Genomic DNA, 22,143 nt, shown 5'->3' with positions numbered 1-22,143 from the left:
CGCCGTACCCAAATTTTTCAATTTTTCTCTTATAGCAATAACAAATGCAATTGTATAAAGCAATATGAGCCTGTCTCATTAATTAAATACCTATAAATAAAATTTATATCATAGTGAACAGCGGTAGCATTGCTAATAATGCAATGCTAGAAAATCCAATGTCACTGATCAAGTTCTGTTGAACGAGCCTAAAAAATTCCCCACATACGATGTGAAATAGCAATACAACTTAGCTCCCGAAAAGCCGTCGATGAAGAAGTGAAATTCAGAAGCATGTCGATCGCCCTGTGCAAATTTAGTAATTTTTCACATTTAGATGTTACTAACCCTGCTTTCACAGAGAGAAATATTGACAAAAGAGTTTATTATTGTTTACAAAAAATACAAAAAAATCCGCTTAATGTAAGCTATAATAAAATTAACTAGCGTGAAAATGTGCATACCACTGTCAACAAAAGTCAGCAGCTAATTAAAAGGAGAGTGTATTTGGCTTATAGAAAAACAATTACGCTAATGAAAAGCGCATTAAACATGTTTACTTGCAATGCATTTCGTTTGTTTGGCTAATGATTTTGTATTACTAACAATTTTTAGGTACATTGCAAATTTTGTTTGCCAAACTTAAAAATGCTGTTAAAAATGTTTGAACAAAAAAAACTTTGATAATAAAATATTTCATATGTAAAAGTAGTAAGCATATGTGTATATTTACCTCTATCGTTGTAAAAATCGAATCCACGCTCCAAACCAATACAATCACCGAAATTCGTTGCTGTTGTTGTTGTGGTCGTAACCGATGAGCTATCACTATTGCTATGATGATTATAGTGATTGTTGCTATTGTTATTATTATTATTGTTGGTGCCGTTTATATTATTATTATTGTTGTTGTTGGTGTTGTTGCCATTCGTATAAATATTATTGAAATAGATGTTTGTATTATTGATGCCGGCACCGCCATTGTTGAGACCATTGTTGCCGCCGCCGCCATTGCTATTTTGCAATTGATGCGGCAAGCCAACGGGATAATCCATAAGTGAGGCGGGTGGAGTTGGTTGATAACAGTACAAATCCATTTAAATTTATTTTTTTGTTACCATTTTTAATCTAAAAATATTTTTAACTTTATTTTTTTTTTTTTAATTTTACTTATTTATTAAAGGTAGTTGCTTGGTTGTTGGGAGCTTTTTTTTTTGATTTCATGTACTTTTTGGTAAACTGAGGTTGTTGCTGCAGAAACAGCAGGTTTTTTGGTTTTTGTACAAAATAAAACTTTTTGGTTTTTTTTAATTTTGTGCTTTGCTAATTTTTTAATACATTTTTTTTTTTATCTTCCATATTATTATTTAAGGCCATTTTTGTGTGTTTGGTTTGTTGTGATTATTTATTATTTTTTTTTTAATTTTTTTGTTTTGTGCAGGTAACTCTGGCAGAGTATAAGAAGCATTTTCAAGGAGTTTTGGAGAGGTATTTTTTTTTTTGAGCTGACTGAAGGCTTTAGTTTAGTTTTGTAGCTTGAAAGTGGTTAATAGTTTTTGGGAGTTGTATTTTAGCTCTAAAAAGGGATTGAATTTGATGTTTTTTATTATTTTTTTGTAATGCATTCTTTTGGTATGCAATTTTAATACCAATTATTTTTTGTTATTGAAATTCATATGCTTCTTTGTTTTACTAAACATTAAAGTCTGTACAAACTAAATAATTTTAAAACATAAAATATATATTTTTACTTATTTTATTTTTTTTTTTTTTGTAAATTTGATTTGAGATTTTTTGAAATTATTTAGTCAAAACAAATTTGTTTTTAATTCCATTTATATTTCATTAAGTTTAGTATTTTCTGTTATATACATATGTAAATTTTTTAAGCTTGCATTTTTTCAAATTGTTTTTAATATGGAAACATTTTTTATTTTATTTTTTGATTATATTTCTTTAGCAAACTGAACGATTAAACTATCAAGAAATTTTAAAATATAATTAAGATTGTATTGTTTTATCTAAAGTTTAAAATACATTTTTTTCTCATGAATCTTGATTTTGTTTTTAATTTGAATGTTATAATTTTTCAGGTTTTTTTTTAAATTGTTTAATTTTATCTTATTTTTATTATTTTTTTTATTTGATTTAAATCGAATTTACTCAAATGTTTTCCGTTTGATTCCATTATCAAAGAATTTTTAAAACACATATATTAAGATTGTATCCTCTTACCTAAATTCAAAATATATGTTTATTTTTTACTTTTATTTTTTGTGAAATATTTTTTTAATTACTTAATTTCTGTTTAATTTTTTTCTGTTATCTAAATTTGAAATATATATTTTCTCTAATTTTAAATTTTTTTGAAAGTAAGAAATTATTTATATGTGTTTGTTTTGAAGCTTGAGAAGTAATATTTCAATGTTTTTTAAATATAAAATTATTATTTTTTTTTTTATTGCGAAACCAATTATTTTTTTTTTAGAAAATTAAAGTTATCAAATTATTTTTTTTATTAAATAGATCTTTTTTATTTTTTTTTTTATAACTTTTTTCGTAACAGTTCTTTTTTTAGTGTTTTATTTCGCTTGAAAAGTTATAGTTTTTTTTTAAATCGCTTAGTTTTGAAGAAAACTCAAAGTTTCACAATTAGAATCGATGTTTAAAATTATGCTCAAAACAATTAAAATCAATCTAGACATTATTTTCTTGTGCTTTTTTTGAGTCGGTCACCTATAACTTTTGTGTGTGGTGTGAAAAACTTAAGCTCAAGGTTGACGTGTTCATTGAACGTCATTAGACAGTTTTAAAGAAAGACTCCATGAAAACCCTTTATTTATATTTTTTATTTGATATTCATTGCTCTTAGTCTTACATTTCGGATTATTAAAATTAATTTTTTTTGGTATTAAGCTTATCGAATCATTATTAAGTTACTCATCCTAGTAGTTGGTTTAGTGCTTTAACAAAATCTTTTCTGTTGTCTCCTAAATATTTCAAAATCGTTATGATTCTTTTACTTCTTTAATAGAAGTTCTAGGAAATTTGAACTTTTTTAGTTAATGTTTGCTTTTTCTTTTACTATATTTTTTCTGCATTTCTAAAGAATTCTACACGCTTAAAGTCTTCTTATTGTTTTTTTATACTCAGTTGAGCAGAGCTCACAGAGTATATTAAGTTTGATTGGATAACGGTTGGTTGTACATATATAAAGGAATCGAGATAGATATAGACTTCCATATATCAAAATAATCAGGATCCAGAAAAAATTTGATTGAGCCATGTCCGTCCGTCCGTCCGTCCGTCCGTCCGTCCGTCCGTCCGTCCGTCCGTCCGTCCGTCCGTTAACACGATAACTTGAGTAAATTTTGAGGTATCTTGATGAAATTTGGTATGTAGGTTCCTGAGCACTCATCTCAGATCGCTATTTAAAATGAACGATATCGGACTATAACCACGCCCACTTTTTCGATATCGAAAATTTCGAAAAACCGAAAAAATGCGATAATTCATTGCCAAAGGCGGTTAAAGCGATGAAACTTGGTAGATGGGTTGACGTTATGACGCAGAATAGAAAATTGGTAAGATTTTGGACAATGGGCGTGGCACCGCCCACTTTTACAAGAAGGTAATTTAAAAGTTTTGCAAGCTGTAATTTGGCAGTCGTTGAAGATATCATGATGAAATTTGGCAGGAACGTTACTACTATTACTATATATGTGCTAAATAAAAATTACCAAAATTGGATGAAAAACACGCCCACTTTTTAAAAAAAAAATTTTTTAAATTCAAATTTTAACAAAAAATTTAATATCTTTACTGTATATAAGTAAATTAAGTCAAAATTTAACTCCAGTAATGATATGATGCAACAAAATACAAAAATAAAAGAAAATTTCAAAATGGGCGTGGCTCCGCCCATTTTCATTTAGTGTGTCTAGAATACTTTTAATGCCATAAGTCGAACAAAAATTAACCAATCCTTTTGAAATTTGGTAGGAGCATAGATTCTGTGACGCTAACTGTTCTCTGTGAAAATGGGCGAAATCGGTGAAAGCCACGCCCAGTTTTTATACACAGTCCACCGTCTGTCCTTCCGCTCGGCCGTTAACACAATAACTTGAGCAAAAACTGATATATCTTTACTAAACTTAGCCCACGTACTTATATGAACTCACATTATCTTGGTATAAAAAATGGCCGAAATCCGACCATAACCACGCCCACTTTATCGATATCGAAAATTACGAAAAATTAAAAAAATGCCATAATTCTATACCAAATACGAAAAAAGGGATGAAACATGGTAACTGGATTGGTTTATTGACGCAAAATATAACTTTGGAAAAAACTTTGTAAAATGGGTGTGACACCTACCATATTAAGTAAAAGAAAATGAAAAAGTTCTACAAGGCGAAATCAACAGCCCTTGGAATCTTGGCAGGAATACTGTTAGTGTTATTGAATGTATAAATAAATTAGCAGTACCCGACAGATGATTTTCTGGATCACCTGATCCACATTTGGTCGATATCGCGAGAACGCCTTCACATATACATCTAAGGGCCACTCGCTTTTAAAACCCTCATCAATACCTTTAATTTGATATCCATATCGTACAAACACATTCTAGAGCCAACCCTGGCCCACCCTAATGGCGATATCTCGAAAAGGCGTGCACCTATAGACCTAATGCCCACTCCCTCTTAAAATGCTCAGTAACACCTTTCGTTTGATACCCATATCGTAAAAACATTCTAGAGTCACCCCTGGCCCACCCTAATGGCGATATCTCGAAAAGGCGTCCACCTATAGACCTAATGTCCACTCCCTCTTAAAATGCTCAGTAACACCTTTCCTTTGATACCCATATCGTACAAACATTCTAGAGTCACCCCTGGCCCACCCTAATGGCGATATCTCGAAGAGGCGTCCACCTATAGACCTAATGCCCACTCCCTCTTAAAATGCTCAGTAACACCTTTCGTTTGATACCCATATCGTACAAACATTCTAGAGTCACCCCTGGCCCACCCTAATGGCGATATCTCGAAAAGGCGTCCACCTATAGACCTAATGCCCACTCCCTCTTAAAATGCTCAGTAACACCTTTCGTTTGACACCCATATCGTACAAACATTCTAGAGTCACCCTTGGTCAACCTTTATGGCGATATCTCGAAAAGGCGTCCACCTATAGAACTGAGGATTACTCCCTTTTAAAATACTCATTACCACCTTTCATTTGATACCCATATCGTACAAACACATTCTAGAGTCACCCTGGCCCACCCTAATGGCGATATCTCGAAAAGTCGCCCACCTATAGACCTAATGCCCACTTTCTCTTAAAATGCTCAGTAACACCTTTCGTTTGATACCCATATCGTACAAACATTCTAGAGTCACCCCTGGCCCACCCTAATGGCGATATCTCGAAAAGGCGTCCACCTATAGACCTAGTGCCCACTCCCTCTTAAAATGCTCAGTAACACCTTTCGTTTGATACCCATATCGTAAAAACATTCTAGAGTCACCCTTGGTCCACCTTTATGGCGATATCTCGAAAAGGCGTCCACCTATAGAACTAAGGATTGCTCCCTTTTAAAATACTCATTACCACCTTTCATTTGATACCCATATCGTACAAACACATTCCAGAGTCACCCCTGGCCCACCCTAATGGCGATATCTCGAAAAGGCGTCCACCTATGGACCTAATGCCCACTCCCTCTTAAAATGCTCAGTAACACCTTTCGTTTGATACCCATATCGTACAAACACATTCTAGAGTCCCCCCTGGCCCACCCTAATGGCGACATTTCGAAAAGGCGTCCACCTATAGACCTAATGCCCACTCCCTCTTAAAACGCTCAGTAACACCTTTCATTTGATTCCCATATCGTACAACTACAGACACCCCTGGTCCACCTTTATGGCGATATCTCGAAACGGCGTCCACCTAGGGAACTAAGGATCACTCCTTTTCAAAATACTCATTAACAGCTTTCATTTGATACCCATATCGTACAAACATATTCTAGAGTCACCCCTGGTCCACCTTTATGGGGATTTCTCGAAAAGGCGTTCACCTATAGAACTAAAGCCCATTCCCTTTTAAAATACTCATTATCACCTTTCATTTGATACCCATATCGTACAAACACATTCTAGAGTCAGCCCTGGTCCACCTTTATGGCGATATCCCTAAATGGCGTCCATCCATAGAACTATGGCCTACTCTCTCTTAAAATACTCTTTAATACCTTCCATTTGATACACATGTCATACAACCACATTCCAGGGTTACCCTAGGTTCATTTTCCTACATGGTGATTTTCCTTATTTTGTCTCCATAGCTCTCAACTGAGTATGTAATGTTCGGTTACACCCGAACTTAGCCTTCCTTACTTGTTGTTTTTATTTTTAAAAATTTTTCTCACTTTCTTATTATTTCACGTCTACGTTGCGTTACTTTTACGCATACAAATGAGTCCTGCAGTGTAAGCGTCCTCCCCTACTATGCGCATTCTGCAGACGCAATCAAACGAAAGCACTATTAATTTCAAATTCTTATTTATTTTTACTTCTGTCCTCTTCGCATATCGTCTGTATTTTTGTAAAAGCAGATTTTATGGATGTGTCTCGCTGACTTTCTTCTGCTTTCCATACAGCGTTTTTGCACACCAGACAGCCATCTAAACAAACCTTTAGCATAATTTTGTTCAGCTCGTGCTGTCGCTGCTCTTTTATTTATTTATATTATTATGATTGCTTGTCTTGTTGTTGCTTTCCTCAGCTTCTGGTTATTGTTATTATGTTTTTGTCGTACAGACCTTGAGTAGACAGTTATTTACATGCATCATGCCACATTTCTGTAGATGATAACAAGTTTAAGGCAGATTGTGTAAGAAAAGCAAAAAATGATAAAAGAGGCAAAATTGCTCAAATGCCAGACGCATCTTCAAAATGCCGACACATACGCCAACAACAAACAAATGGTAGTCAGCCAAACTTTCTTGCCACCCACTCGAGCACAGTGTGCTTTGTGTAAGGAATGTTATGCTGTGAATATTTTGATGAAGAAAAAGATATCAGACGCCATTAACGTTTAAATAAAAAGTTGACGAAGTTCAGTATAAAAGGATGCTGTGGTAACGACGAGCGAGACGCCTATCTTGGGGGCGATGAGGCGTGTTTTGGGAGAAAAAATCAGCAGCTAAAGGGGCGTTTTTCGTACGCAACATCTGCATAGTTCCTTTACTCACTTCGCAGCGCATTAATTTTGCGAGTAAGTGAGAATAATTGCCTCAAGCTCTAATGGTTATTTGCTTGCCTGAGTTGCACTGTATACTTGATGCACTTTTTCTTTATGTATAAACTCGTTTATTTTTTGTTACCTTTTCCCGGCTATCGCTATCACTTGCGATCTATGTCTCTACCTCTGATCTTCCTGTTAGGCCGTAACTTTCTCCACGCACGCTAACTGTCTGCTGTCTTTACCTTGTGTGCTTATAGCACATAAGCGGCTAGCGCTTCTCACCAATTGAACTAGGGTCTCGGAAGGTGCTACAAACCCCCATAATTACTAAGGGTTTTTGAAGTGAAAACATCTTTATCAGCGGTTAAATTTGTATCCCGTGTGTGATGATAATCATAGTTAGCTACAGTGAAGTGGTGTTGTTAGTTTTATATTTTCGTCTTTTCGAAGAGCCGTACGAAAATGGACAGCAGCTGGCAAATAGCAAAACCTATTCTTTTTTAAGTTTATTGATTTATCTTTTAAATCGAATTTTAAAATACAGTTTTTTAAATTAAATTTAGTAAATTTATATTTTTAAATGTTTAAGCTTTTTTTTAATTTTATTTTTGTGTATATTGATTTTGTAATTTTTGTTTTATTAATGTACTTAGTTTTTCCACATTGAAATGCAATTTTATTAAATATGGTTGTTTTTTTATTTTGCATTATTTAAATTTGTACAGTTCCACAGTTTCTTTTTTATATTTTATGATCAATTATTTATATTTTATTTTTTTGTTTCAATGCATTTCATAGACCCACAAAATTGTTTCTGAAACAATTTTTTGCTTACGAATATTTAAATTTAAGCATATTTTTGCTTTTATAGCTTACGCTTTTCTGGGCTTCAGTAAAATTTAGTTTTTATATTTTGTTGATTTTAGAAAAACTCGTTTAAAATCTTTTTTAAGAAAATTTTGAAATAGTAAATTCTTTGAAATATTTTTGTCACTGAAAAAGTGTTTATTGTTTTTTTTTTTTTTTAATATAATTTTAGCTTTTTATTGTACCTTAATTTTATACAGTTTTTTATTTCATGTTTTTTATGTTTATTTCAGTTTGAAAAAAAATGTTGTATTGTATTTCAAAGTATTCAACTTAAGAATTTTTCTTAATTAAACTTTTTTTAATTTTAAAATTTTCTGTATTACTTTTGTTTTTTTTTTTTATAAATAGTTTTTTTTTATTGGACCTTGATTCTTTGATTCTTCTTTCTCTCGGTCTTCATGTTTTTGATATTGATTTTTTCTTGATTTTTTCAATGAATTTTTTTTTTACATTTTTGAAACGAAAAAAATTAGAAAAATTTATTTTTCAATAAATCTAATTTTTTTTTAACTGAAGAAATTAAAAAAAATTATTTTTGAGCCCTAGCAACACGTTTTTGCATTTTTCAGCTCAATAAAAATATAAATTTTAAATTAAAAAAACTATTTTTTAATTTTTGTCGATGTTCATATTTTTCAGTTCTTTATTTTTAGTTTTATTTCACTATCAATTAAAATTTTTTAGATGCGATTTTAAAAGTACTTTCGAAATTTTCATTAGTTGAAACTATTTTTCTTACGAAAATGTAAAGGGATGCTTCTATATGTTGATTTTGTTCAAATGTATCTCAACAATATTTTTTTATTAATTATTATTTTTCACACGAAAATTTAAAATTAAGCATTTTGATTATAGTTTTGGAATGTTTATTTAGCTTGTAAGATTTTGAAAATTAAATTTTGTATATTTTTGAACATTTTTTAGGTCTATATTTTCCACAATTTTAACTTTAATGTTCTTTCAAACATTTCTTTTAAATAATACCTTTTATAAAATCTTTTTCGCAAAATTTTTTTTCAAAAAATAGTTTTCTATATTAATGCGAATTTACCGAACAGAACAAAAAACTCACCAAGATTCTTTCCCTGTTTTAATTTTTTAACATAAACAATTTTTTTTTTTACTTTTTGTATAATTTTTTTCTCAGATTTCCACAATTTTTTTTTTTTATTATTGATATTAAATACAGTTGATAATATTTTTTGTCAATTATTAAAATTTTTACTTTTTGGAGGGCATCTAAGACCCCACAAATCGAACAAATATTTATTATTTGTTTTTTTAACTTTTATTCATTTTTTTTATTTTTTTTTTATTCAAAAGTATTTCACTTAAGTTTCTATAGCACGCGCATTTCAATGGAAGTACACTTACCACACGCCCTGCAGCGTTCTAGCTATTTTTGCTAGTTAGATTTACACATACATAAACATATTCACATATACATAAATATTTCGATTTACAAGTTAACAGAAGCACACACACATCCGAGCCACGGGGTTGCTGTGGTCGCTGAAATTGCACTTTGTGTTGAAATTTCAAAAAAATACTGAAAATTTGCTCAAATATTCAAATAATTTGTTGTTGCTGAAAAAATTGCATTTTATATTTGCCTTAATAATTTTGCATGGAATAGCAAACGATTTGTGCTGATTAACACGCTCGCAGAAACAACACGCCGCAGTAATAACAATAACTGTTAAATATTAAGAAAGACTGCCGAGATAAAAAAAATTTATTTAAAATTTACAAACGAGTCACAAACTGCTGGGAACTTTTGCATGTATTTTGTTTAAATTTGTATTTTTTAAACATTTTTGAAAGTTGTTTTTTTTTCACTTTTTGTTTTTGAAATTTTCAAACAAATTTTTTCTGAATTCTATCTTTTTTGAACTTTGTCTGAAAACTTTTTTTCACAAATTTTTGTTTTTTTTTTTTTTTATGTTGTAGGTACTTTGTATTTTTTCAGCTACATTTTTGCAGGTTTCAAAAATATGTAAATATTTTTTCCACTATTTTTAAAGCACCACCAAAAGGTTTTAAAAATATTTTTTTTGTTTGTTTTATGTTTTCCCACTTGTTTCTATGCAATTTACATATTTATGCATGTTGTATGATTGCATATTTATAGTGGCATAGCACTAGGTGGTGTATATTTTTTTTTTCAATTTTGCTATTGTCGAGTAGCGGTCTCGCCTCTACTTCCACACGGCCGTATACTAAATACAATATTCATTTGTGTACATATGTATGTATGAATGTATGTCTATATCTATGTATATATAACTTTAATTTATGTTTGTGTATCAACCGAATTATGCACCACTAACGTTGAAGTCCAAACAAACACTGAAATCAATGAAAGCGATTTCGGGCAGAAAATACAAGAAAACAAGAAAATATAATACAGAGAAAAAATAAATAAATAAGAATTGTATAATTTTAAATTCACCACACATACTTGCCGCCTCTCACAACCACACGCACACACATTTTCGAATGCATTCACGCAAAGGCAAGCGGCTGACTTTATCCGCTCTGTTGTGTTGTGACTTTTGAGTTGATTTTTCGCTTATTTTTCTTTTGTGGGGTCTTTTTTCATCAATATCACACTCCCTTACTCACATAGCCGCATGTACTTCATTATAATCGTGTTTACTTATCGCAATGTTCTCTCTGTTTCTCAGTTTTAATCACTCTTTGCCGCTCTTTACTTTCTTTCAAGGTTTATTGCTTATTTTGCTTTGTACACCATTTTTTTTCTTATTTTACACCTTTTTCGTCTAGTTGTCAAACCAAGTGTGTACGTGTCTCTCACCTCACACATGCGCCAGTGCTCTTAAATACATTCATAAAATACCGAAACTCGCCACATGGCCATATAAAATTACACCTCATATTAAATTTTAGTTAAACTTTAAAACGTGTTGAATTTTTTCCAGCAATGACTAAAGTGGTTATAACAATGTGGCGACGTTATGCTATCGTAGGATGCAATGTTAGCCAGCTTTGTTTTTGTATTTTCTTGATGATTGGATTTTGTAGTGGTATTTGCTCACACACACATATACAAACCAAGTGGTGGCGGTTGGAGCGCGATGCGCTCTTTGCTTATCGTTGAGCTCTCAGTTCTTCAAATGCGATAAGCTGATAAGTAAATATCAACACATCACGTATAGCAATATTAAATCGCATGTATACAGTTTCAGCTGTTAATACAACAATAAGAACTGGTTTGTAAAAGTACCACAGCAATGATAAATCTCAAAGAAATCAAAACAGATGGTTTTGATAACACATCACATGATATAACCACCTCTTCATGTGGTATTAAAGGGAAGTTATAACCAAAGTTTAATACTCATTTGCCGTATTTAACAGGTGCTGTTTATATCGCACCACATGATACAACCCGCTCATCATGTGATATTAGAAGGAAGCAATAACCTAAGGGCCGTTTTCTCATGTGAACTTAAAAATTAATTTGCCCTTTAAATACAAATTTTGTATAAAAAAATGTTTTACCGGGCGCATAAACTTTAAAGTTAACTAGAGAAAATTATTGTAAATTTTTTACTCATTGCTCTCTTTATTTAATTTAATAAATCTCAATAAAGTTATAACAGGTGATATCGCATTAGCCGATATAACTTGCTCATCATGTGATTTAAAAACAAACTACTGCCAAAATTTGATTATAATTTGTTGTCTTTATATATTTGCAATGAAGTCGTATGGCGAGAACATGGTTGAATAATGCAATATGCCATGGAGTGATATCGCCTTTACATCAAGTGATATGGAAACGCATCACTGGATACTTTAAATTAAAATGTTTTTGGTAATTTTTATAGCCTTATGCGTTTACGTTATGTTAATAATAATGAGCTTAAAGGCCGTGGTTAAATAAAACACAATGTTTAAAATTTCATTGGTTTTTTTAATTTGTCAATATTTCGGCTTCAGTCTGAAGCCATCTTCAGGACTGTAAGTAAACACAAATGTATAAAAAGGGGGGCATTCATTTCAGATACATGGTCATTAAAATTTACGTTATGCAACTAGGTATACATATAAACGAGACACAACTTACACTTGTGGTTATTCTTTATCGACTGATCATATGTTCGGAAAACAAAAGTAAAATAAACATCAAAAATGTATACAATTTTAAAGTACAGTAAGTGTAAACTAAAATATGCACAAACAAATATATAGGGATACAAACAATAGATCAACGAATATGTCGTCATCCAACATTATGATTTGTTGATCCCAAGTATGCTGCTAGCGGAATAATTTCTGTACGCTGCTTTCTTTCATGTGCGCCGTGAGACTTGCATTTTGTGTTGTTGCTTAAGCAATAAATTGCGATATGCATATGCGCATTGGTCTGTGTCACTTTTAAAATTAATTCTCTTATCATTAGGCGTGTTCATAATGTGGAGCATTTCCATGGTGAAGCGCTTATTATATTGTTTCTCTATGTCCAATATAGTAACATTCTGGAAATCGGGATAGTGGCCCGTATCCTTACAGTGGGCCGTTAAGGCCGTTTTTATTTTCCGAAGCGTTGTTTCTAAGTTTAATATTGGACTTATGGCCGGAAATCCTTGTCTTTAATTTTAATTTTGTTGTCCCCACATATACCTTCTCGCATAAGTGAGACCCGTCACCGTTGCATGGGATTCTGTATATTAGGTTGGATTTCTCATCCTTTGGAATTCTGTCCTTTGTATTACTGTAAATTTGTTTCAATGTATTGTTGTATGTGAACGCTATTTTGACCTTTTCTTTGTCATATAAATCCGATCTCTTGATCCTCTCTGCTATTCTTGGGACATAGGTTATCGCTTTGTATATTTTGTTATTTGCTTCTTCAGGTTTACGTTCATTACGTGCTCTGGTATAGAAATTTCGGACCAGTTTATTGACCAAGCTACTTGGAAACTCATTATCCTCTAGAGTTTTTTGATGATCGTGATATTCTTCTTGTGGTACATTCTGTCGCTTATTGTAAGTACCCGTCTTATGAAGCTTTTGGCGGTATTTATTATTGTACTTTTTTCGTGTTTTGAATAATAGTTAATTAGTCTTCCCGAAGCTGTGGGTTTTCTGTACCAGTCAATATATAATTTGTTGTTTCTCCTATTGATATGGTCAACTACCGTACTTGGACACGTTAATCAATAGGAGAAACAACAAATTATATATTGACTGGTACAGAAAACCCACAGCTTCGGGAAGACTAATTAACTATTATTCAAAACACGAAAAAAGTACAATAATAAATACCGCCAAAAGCTTCATAAGACGGGTACTTACAATAAGCGACAGAATGTACCACAAGAAGAATATCACGATCATCAAAAAAACTCTAGAGGATAATGAGTTTCCAAGTAGCTTGGTCAATAAACTGGTCCGAAATTTCTATACCAGAGCACGTAATGAACGTAAACCTGAAGAAGCAAATAACAAAATATACAAAGCGATAACCTATGTCCCAAGAATAGCAGAGAGGATCAAGAGATCGGATTTATATGACAAAGAAAAGGTCAAAATAGCGTTCACATACAACAATACATTGAAACAAATTTACAGTAATACAAAGGACAGAATTCCAAAGGATGAGAAATCCAACCTAATATACAGAATCCCATGCAACGGTGACGGGTCTCACTTATGCGAGAAGGTATATGTGGGGACAACAAAATTAAAATTAAAGACAAGGATTTCCGGCCATAAGTCCAATATTAAACTTAGAAACAACGCTTCGGAAAATAAAACGGCCTTAACGGCCCACTGTAAGGATACGGGCCACTATCCCGATTTCCAGAATGTTACTATATTGGACATAGAGAAACAATATAATAAGCGCTTCACCATGGAAATGCTCCACATTATGAACACGCCTAATGATAAGAGAATTAATTTTAAAAGTGACACAGACCAATGCGCATATGCATATCGCAATTTATTGCTTAAGCAACAACACAAAATGCAAGTCTCACGGCGCACATGAAAGAAAGCAGCGTACAGAAATTATTCCGCTAGCAGCATACTTGGGATCCACAAATCATAATGTTGGATGACGACATATTCGTTGATCTATTGTTTGTATCCCTATATATTTGTTTGTGCATATTTTAGTTTACACTTACTGTACTTTAAAATTGTATACATTTTTGATGTTTATTTTACTTTTGTTTTCCGAACATATGATCAGTCGATAAAGAATAACCACAAGTGTAAGTTGTGTCTCGTTTATATGTATACCTAGTTGCATAACGTAAATTTTAATGACCATGTATCTGAAATGAATGCCCCCCTTTTTATACATTTGTGTTTACTTACAGTCCTGAAGATGGCTTCAGACTGAAGCCGAAATATTGACAAATTAAAAAAACCAATGAAATTTTAAACATTGTGTTTTATTTAACCACGGCCTTTAAGCTCATTATTATTAACATAACGTAAATTAAAATGTTCAACTGAGCTTTAGGCTGAAATAGCCTGCATATCTTTCTGTTAGATTGTTGCATATATTTTGAGCTTTGTTGATATATACTTCAAATATAACACTATCACATCAGATGATATAAAATCATATGTTATCACATGCTTTGATAAATAAAGTCTGCACAGTAGATGATGTGGTAAAATAATATATCTTTTTTTTATCATTTAGTTAAGTAAAGTAAATAAAATGCAAATATCATGATATATGCGAAAAACTTTGCCAATATTCATCCTTCTGGGACATCATTCTCATATAATATGATTCAATTTAATTAAATATCATAGCATGTCAAGGCACCTAAACGTCACGTGATATAATATTTCTAAAGTCATTCTGATATATGTATATCATATCACCGGCATATCATACCACATTAATCCGTACCACTCATATAATTTGTTTAGGGCTTCTGACCGTTTGTATTTCCCATTTTTCTCGGCATCATGGTTACTTTTATCACCGCGAAAATATATCGCATCACATAATACAAAAAGGAGGTCTTTACTTACTTTTGACTTTGATTTTTGAGCTCTGCTTCAAACTTTTTTTTTTAACCATCTTAAAGGCATACCATCAACTTAAAGGCATATAAAATCAACATCACATCATACAATTGACACTCTTCCAGCCTCTCTAATTTCACGCCTTTCACTCATTTCGAATACGTTCTCACCCTCAGTATCTCTCTTTTTCTCACTAGTGTACACCTCAACTTAGCTCACTTCATATTTGTTATATTTTCTCCCACACATACAAAAACGTCTATTTACTTATTTCACAGGTTTAGATATCTCAAACTTGAACTCGACCGTAACTTGCCTGTAACGCACTGTGATGAATGAAAAATGCCGATGCAGTCCGACACACTACTACATTGACCGTAAGTGAATACGACTGCACACATAAGCAAATATGCGAGAAAATCTACACGAAGAGAAAATTGCACCCAAATTCATATTACTTTTATTTATCTAAAAATTTGTATGGCGGTGTGTATATGTATTGATTATCCTAACATGCATTCTTGTATGTATTCATGCCTACTATTTGAATTACGTGCGCAGTGAGAGTTATGTGGTTCCATAATATAATTTCAAATGCACTCTTACTCCTACTTTATTTACAGTTGCAGTTAAAAAAAATAGCAGTAAATTTTATGATTTTCGAGGCGTGACGCGCGCTACGTGAGCTTTACGCCAAAGGTCATGACATAGAACCATTGACTTTTCTTACAATGTTCAATCTATAGGAAAAAACATTGCCTTTTACGCTTGATATACGAGTATTTTTTACGAAAATATCAATAATTTAAGAATTGCTTTATTTAATGACAGTTCGATCGTTTTTTTGGAAAGTGGGCCCACGCTTCTAGGAGTAGTTATATATATTTTTTGAACCTTGTTAGTCGCAGTAAATTTGACCTATCCCAATGTTATTTGGAATATACATAGGTTCTATAGGCCGAAGTTTGAGCAATGCTGTAAAGTCAGCAGTGCCTTCATTCTATCTTCCTTCTGGAATAAGTTTTTCGGGCTATTTGACCTGGAAAAATAGTATTTGGTATACAAAGACTGAGTTCTTAGACCGCAAAAGAATAAACGCTGCTTTAACGCGACAAACGCGTTTACGTATTTCAAGCCTTAGAAATGCAAAATATTTACAAATATGAAAGTCAAGAAAGTCTAAGGTCGAGTCAAACCTAACATTGCATACCCAGCTGTGCACTTGAAACGCTGCTTTTGGTAGAATATCAGTCAAATGTAGTTAAATACCATCGAGTTATAGCAAACGATGTTAAGGTTAGACCTTTAGAAAAAGTGAGCGTGGTCTTAAACTGATTTTAATTCTCTTCACTTCATTATATAATTTAGCAATGATAGTGTCTCTGCCAAATTTCTATGTAATATCTTTAACGGCTTTTAAATAACGGCTTGCTAAACTTCAAAATTTTCTTCTTCTAAATGTGTATGGTACCACGCCGATATTCCCAAATTTTTAGGAATTTATGCTTAGCGTCATAAAACCAATCCACCTACAAAATTTCATTAGCTTAGCGGTATTCGTTTTTAAATAATCTCATTTTATCCATTTTTCAAAATTTTCGATATCGACAAAGTGGACGTGGTTATCATTTTCAATACCAATCTATTCTGGGTCCAGATAAGCCCGTATATCGAATTTGGTGAAGATATCTCAATATTTGCTTGATAAGATGACGTTACACCGTCTCTGTCATCCAACCTCTGCTTCCGTGATGAACTTGGGGTTGCCAGAGCGTCGCCTGCTAAATAAACAGGATTCGCTGCAGATAGGAAAGCAGACAATTGGTTTAAAGAAGCTATACTTTGCGCTGGCAACTTTTTGAAAGGGTTGCGCTAACTCAACAACCTATTGATTCCCTTGTGTAACAGGTCTTAGAGATCAGCATCTAAAAAATGTTGGATTCGTGCTCACTTCTCAGGAGAAAGGTTTCTCAAAACGTTATAGCTCTGAATCAATTTGACCTAGGCAAATAAATTTGATATGTGTAGGTAAAGGTCATACGAATCAAGGTCGGCGTGTTGCCGGCCTAAGTTTTTATTAAGTCGTTGTGACCAACCGTATTTACTGTGCGAAAAATCGTGCGATTAATTCCTAAAAAGAGAGGTCTGCGATTGATCCTTTTTGTCTACATTGCAGTTTAATTGATACCCTTTATTGCCTTTTGGATATAAATGGCATTCGCCAGTTGGACATTTATAAAGCGAATTGACAAAAAAACGGCAACTAAGTGGTAATATAAAAAAATATTAAATGGAATTGAAGCGAGCCTAAAATACTAGTACAATATCTTCCATTATCGTAATATTTATTTTATTTTTATTTTCTACAATACAAATACAAAAAAGGGCCTGTCGTACAGTAACCGTGTGGGTATAAAAGAGAGGAGCAATATCATCTCTGCGACAGTACCCTACCCTTAAGGGTATAAAGGGAAACAGTACGATACTACGCATTCAGGCATAAGCAGGTAAAATTTGTATCTCCATAGGACATGCTCAAATGGAATCACTTCATCACATATAATAAATCAAAATTGACTATAGACGCATACTCCTTTGCGACTCACGCGGAATTCATAAATAAACTAATCGAATTTTTTGCAAAAATTTAGTAGATATGGGCACGTTCGGTGTTCATGTCCTGCGCTCGCCAGGTCAAGGCTCCAGCTATTAGGGGCGGCAGAGTTGCCAGATTTCGAGGCAGCAATTAAGGTGGCTCCTAGAAAACTGCCAGTTTTTGCCCAGAGGACCGTGTTATTCTATAACGTATGTCCTCGCACCTGATTGGGGTTCTTCCCTTTGGTCGTCAAACAAATTCTGGTCACACTATGAACACATTCAGTCTATGTGAGGCCTTTATTGACCGGCCAGTTCAACCTAACCTAACCTAGTATATGGGTCATATACAACCAGATTGGAACAGTTATGGAAAAGTAGGAAGACCATCATGTCGTCTTTTTGAAGTTAAGCTGCTAATTTTTCAAACGCCACTGTATGAATGCTTATAAATTCTCCAGCCGTCAAACGCACAACTACCTTCCCCCAATTTACCTTTGATAACTACATACATATATGTATATTTACTTTTTGCCGGCGCAACATACACATACATACATATACACAAACAAAAAATTTTAGTGTTAGTAAAACTGACTCGAAGCCGTTTTTATACTTTTTTTCACTTCTAAAGTATTTGAATTCGTATGTCGGCATCTATGTATGTATGTATATATATGCTATGCAATAATACAACAAAAGGCAGCACAGTTGATTGAAGAAAAAAAAAAATACAAAATTGAAAAAAATGCAAATATACTTGTAGAATCAGTAGAAAATATACATAAATTTTTTATACACCTATAAATATCAATCTGTGCATATGTACATGTGCACGTATCACCACCAGGTATATTATACTTTAGCATGCACTCGTATATATGCATTATATTACAAATCGTTGTTTTTGTATTTGTATGCCTAAGCATTTTGGCGACGATGACGCCGACAGCAAACAGTGAAACAATTTAATGGAATTTGTCTGTAATACATTGAACTCGTTCACCTGACGTACTTAGAATGGCAGCTAGTCAGGCAGTCGGGCAAATATTGAATGATTAGACAACAACAAAAATAAAAAACAGGCTAAAATAAAACTTTTACTCTTTTCTAGCGCAAAATGCATTTGAATGTTACGCCTTGAATAAACATTTGGAATAAAAAATTTTAAATGTAAATATCGATGAACTCCAGTACAAGAGTTTGTTTATATGTATGTAATCTTCAGAGTTCATACCAGGCCAATTGAAAATATTTCGATATTGAGATGTGAAAAGATTTATGACCTAATTAGATTTTATGGGCTTTTGGACCTTCAGGAAGTTGCACAACATTTTGAACGATGTTACAAAGGACACAATCTATCCTAGCCAAATGGTAGCATTTTATATGGGTCACGAGACCACCAAGAGAGGTTTGGTTTCAAGGAATTGTGTGCCTAGATAGATGTTTTATCCAGTCCAAGTGCCAATCTTAACTAAGACAGATGAATCGACTCGTCGAGGCTCTAGTAACGACGTCCTTTGTGAAGTGGTACCGGTTATCGGCAGCAAACTATTAGTGAATTCAATGGATTTCTGATGAGTATTAGAACTGGAGTCAATGAAATCGGGTATTGGTCATTACTTTACTTGTGTCAGAGGGAAAGTTTAATGGTTGAAAGCGGCTCGCGTTGTCGATCTCGGTGAATAGTTAACAGTTTGTAGGGCTAGTGGTGAGAAATGGATGCTTCACCGACAATAGAGTTATCGTTAGATGGAATGCTGATGCTAGCCCAATTTATGTTTGACGATCTACTGATGACGAAGTTAACCATGGAAACGTAGAAAAATGCACAAAGTACTCGTGAAGTTAACTCGAGATCGTCCACAACAGAGTTAACTTAACTAGAAACAAGTAATTTCGGGCTTTTAGAGAAGATCTTCATCGGCTTTTCATAGGTAGCACCCAGCAAGTTATTGTTTCATTATCGGCTTATTATTGATAGCGAATTACGTCTTTGTATGTTATCAGCTTGTAGTCGCCGAGTTATGAATTTCTCATTGGTTTCTTATCAGTTTGTTATCGACTGGTTATTGATGTACCGACCTATAATATGTAGTTAAAAAGTCGATAATACGCCTATAACGAATTGGGAGCACTTCAATAATAAATCAGCTTCAATAAGAAGAAACTTTTCGATAAAACGCTGATAAAAATGATTAACACTCTTATAGCAAATTGAAAACTATTTGATAGAACAACCGATAAATTATCGATAAAAAATCGATCATTTTTTGATCGAAATCGAAATCTCATCTATAGAACGCTTATAATAAAGCTTCCCTTTCCTTGCCTTGATCTGCTGTCTGATTGCGCGCCTATCGCACATCTAGTTCAAAAGGGAGCTAACCCAAAAATTTGAAATTTCAATGTTATGAGTACCACCCAGTTCAATACCTACCGAACTGTATACTCGATTTGTTAAAACCTCCACTAATCGGCCAGAAAACGATACGCCTAAACAGATTTAAAAAATCAGCATAAGTAAATAATTTGAGTGCTTTAAATATAAGCCGACGTGGTTGATGAAAATAACAAATAAGATTGGACCGAGAATACTACGTTGTGGCACCACAGATGTTACTAAGAACTCATAGGACCTCACGTTCTCCTTTTCAAAAAAAAAAAAAAAAGGTTCAAGTCAAGTATGACTTAAGCCATCGCAGAAAGGTTAAATGGAAACTAATGTATTCAAGTTTCCACAGAAGTATTTTCTGAGAAACTGGTTTGATACAGTATATATAGAATATATAGTATCAACTTCATAGCCATCCCTGAACGCGGCTTCCAGTGGACAATGACATATCAAGGATTTGACACGCAAAGCAAACTAACCAAACTAGAAAACAGCTAATCAATGTCTTTTTTTGTATTGTAAGGAAAAGACGTGATCCCATTAATAATATCTAATTCTGAACCGACAACGATTTAAAGTCCAAGAACCTGGACGTACCAGAAAAAAAACCCTAATATCAGAAATATTAGAGCCAACAACAAAGTTAGATTTGAAAAAATCGGCAAAAAGGTTCACTGTTTCCGCTAAACTGCTTGAACTAATGCCGTTAGAATTGACAGAAGTTGGAATATTAGAAGAATCTTTTTTTGAATGGATACAGTTTCAAAAGGACCTGGGGATTTTATTTTACCTCTTGTTCCAAACGAGAAATGTAGTTATTATATAAAAATTTATTAAGTACATTGAACTGTTTCATGTAAAATAAAAATGGATATCTAAAAGAAACATTTATTTTAAGATTTCTATATAACTGAACGATAATAAAAAGCAATCGTTCTTATTCTGCACAAAAATATGTATTTCTTCAAAGTTGCAATTTTTTTACAAACAATTTTTTTTATGTCCAGAAGTAATAATTTTTTATTTCATCTTTATGATCGTCCCTAATGCAATAATAAATGTGATGTCCATGATTCAATTACTAGAGGTTTGTTCTCCAATGATGACAGAGCGTTGACACTACCAAATTTAAAAATCTGGACGAGTTGCTTTTACGAAGTAAGGAAAACGGGGAATAATTCTATCCCCTTCAGAGAAAATTGAAAAAGCACCGTTAGTAGTAATAATAAATTTGTAAATGCCAAAAGGTTTTGAGAAAAATAATTCATTTTCTAATAAATATTTCGTGAAATGAGACAGAGTTATGTTGGTTTAGTAATTCTGTCAGAATTTGTTTGAAGAACGCCGTTCGTTAGAATTTTATTCAAAAATACACTATATCAAAAATTTTTTTCAAAACTCGCTATCTGAGCATAAGGTCAATGCATTTTGGCATAAGAGGGAGTTAATGAAAAGCATTCTGAGATAAGGCGTTCTAAAATCGCATTCTAATATATCGCGTTCTTGTGGCAAATCCTGAAATGGGAAATTTTTAAAAAATATTTTCAGATAGGACTATTTCGAACTGGCAGCCAACATGGGGTGATACTCTTCTCAGCGGCCGCAATGAACTGACAAAAAAAAAAATAAAAGAAAATGGCTTATTGTCTTAGAACTTTATATTCCGGCTTTGACTTTGACAGGAGAGTTAGGCTTTTGTGCGTTCCTGCTACACAGGGAGTATTCACCTTTTTATTCTGATATTTCGGAAAGCTCCTGTATTCATGGAAGTGTTCCGGATAAAACGTAAATTTAGACTATTCGGAACACGTTCAGTACAAGTGAGTACATTTCGTTATGGCATGTCCATTAATTATTAGTGACATTTTTACGTGAATCCATTTACAAGTCGAGTTTTTGACGTTAAGCGATGAGTTTTCAATTGGTTTAGGTTTCGTATGTTCATAGGTTTACGAAGGTGCACGATTCCTTGGTGTCCGTTCTTTTCATAAAAATACCTATGTTCAGCCACACTA

At 33.0% G+C, this 22,143-nt stretch overlaps 2 protein-coding genes across 13 annotated transcripts in view; both read right to left on the bottom strand.

Annotated features, from left to right (window-relative positions):
• LOC137243614 (ecdysone receptor-like) overlaps nucleotides 1–3,143 on the bottom strand; it is a 223,266-nt gene extending 220,123 nt beyond the window's left edge. For all 3 annotated transcript variants that reach the window (XM_067771496.1, XM_067771498.1, XM_067771497.1), the window contains exon 1: nucleotides 713–3,143. In XM_067771496.1, coding sequence (XP_067627597.1) covers nucleotides 713–1,076 — 364 coding nt within the window. In that variant the 5' untranslated portion in view covers nucleotides 1,077–3,143. The remainder of the gene's footprint in view (nucleotides 1–712) is intronic.
• LOC137243612 (ecdysone receptor-like) overlaps nucleotides 1–22,143 on the bottom strand; it is a 641,164-nt gene that overhangs the window by 317,915 nt on the left and 301,106 nt on the right. The window lies entirely within an intron of this gene.

Source organism: Eurosta solidaginis, chromosome 3, assembly GCF_040869045.1.
Source record: "Eurosta solidaginis isolate ZX-2024a chromosome 3, ASM4086904v1, whole genome shotgun sequence".
NCBI lineage: Eukaryota > Metazoa > Arthropoda > Insecta > Diptera > Tephritidae > Eurosta > Eurosta solidaginis.
Note: the sequence above shows the minus strand (reverse complement) of the source record. Positions and strands in the feature narration are given on the sequence as shown.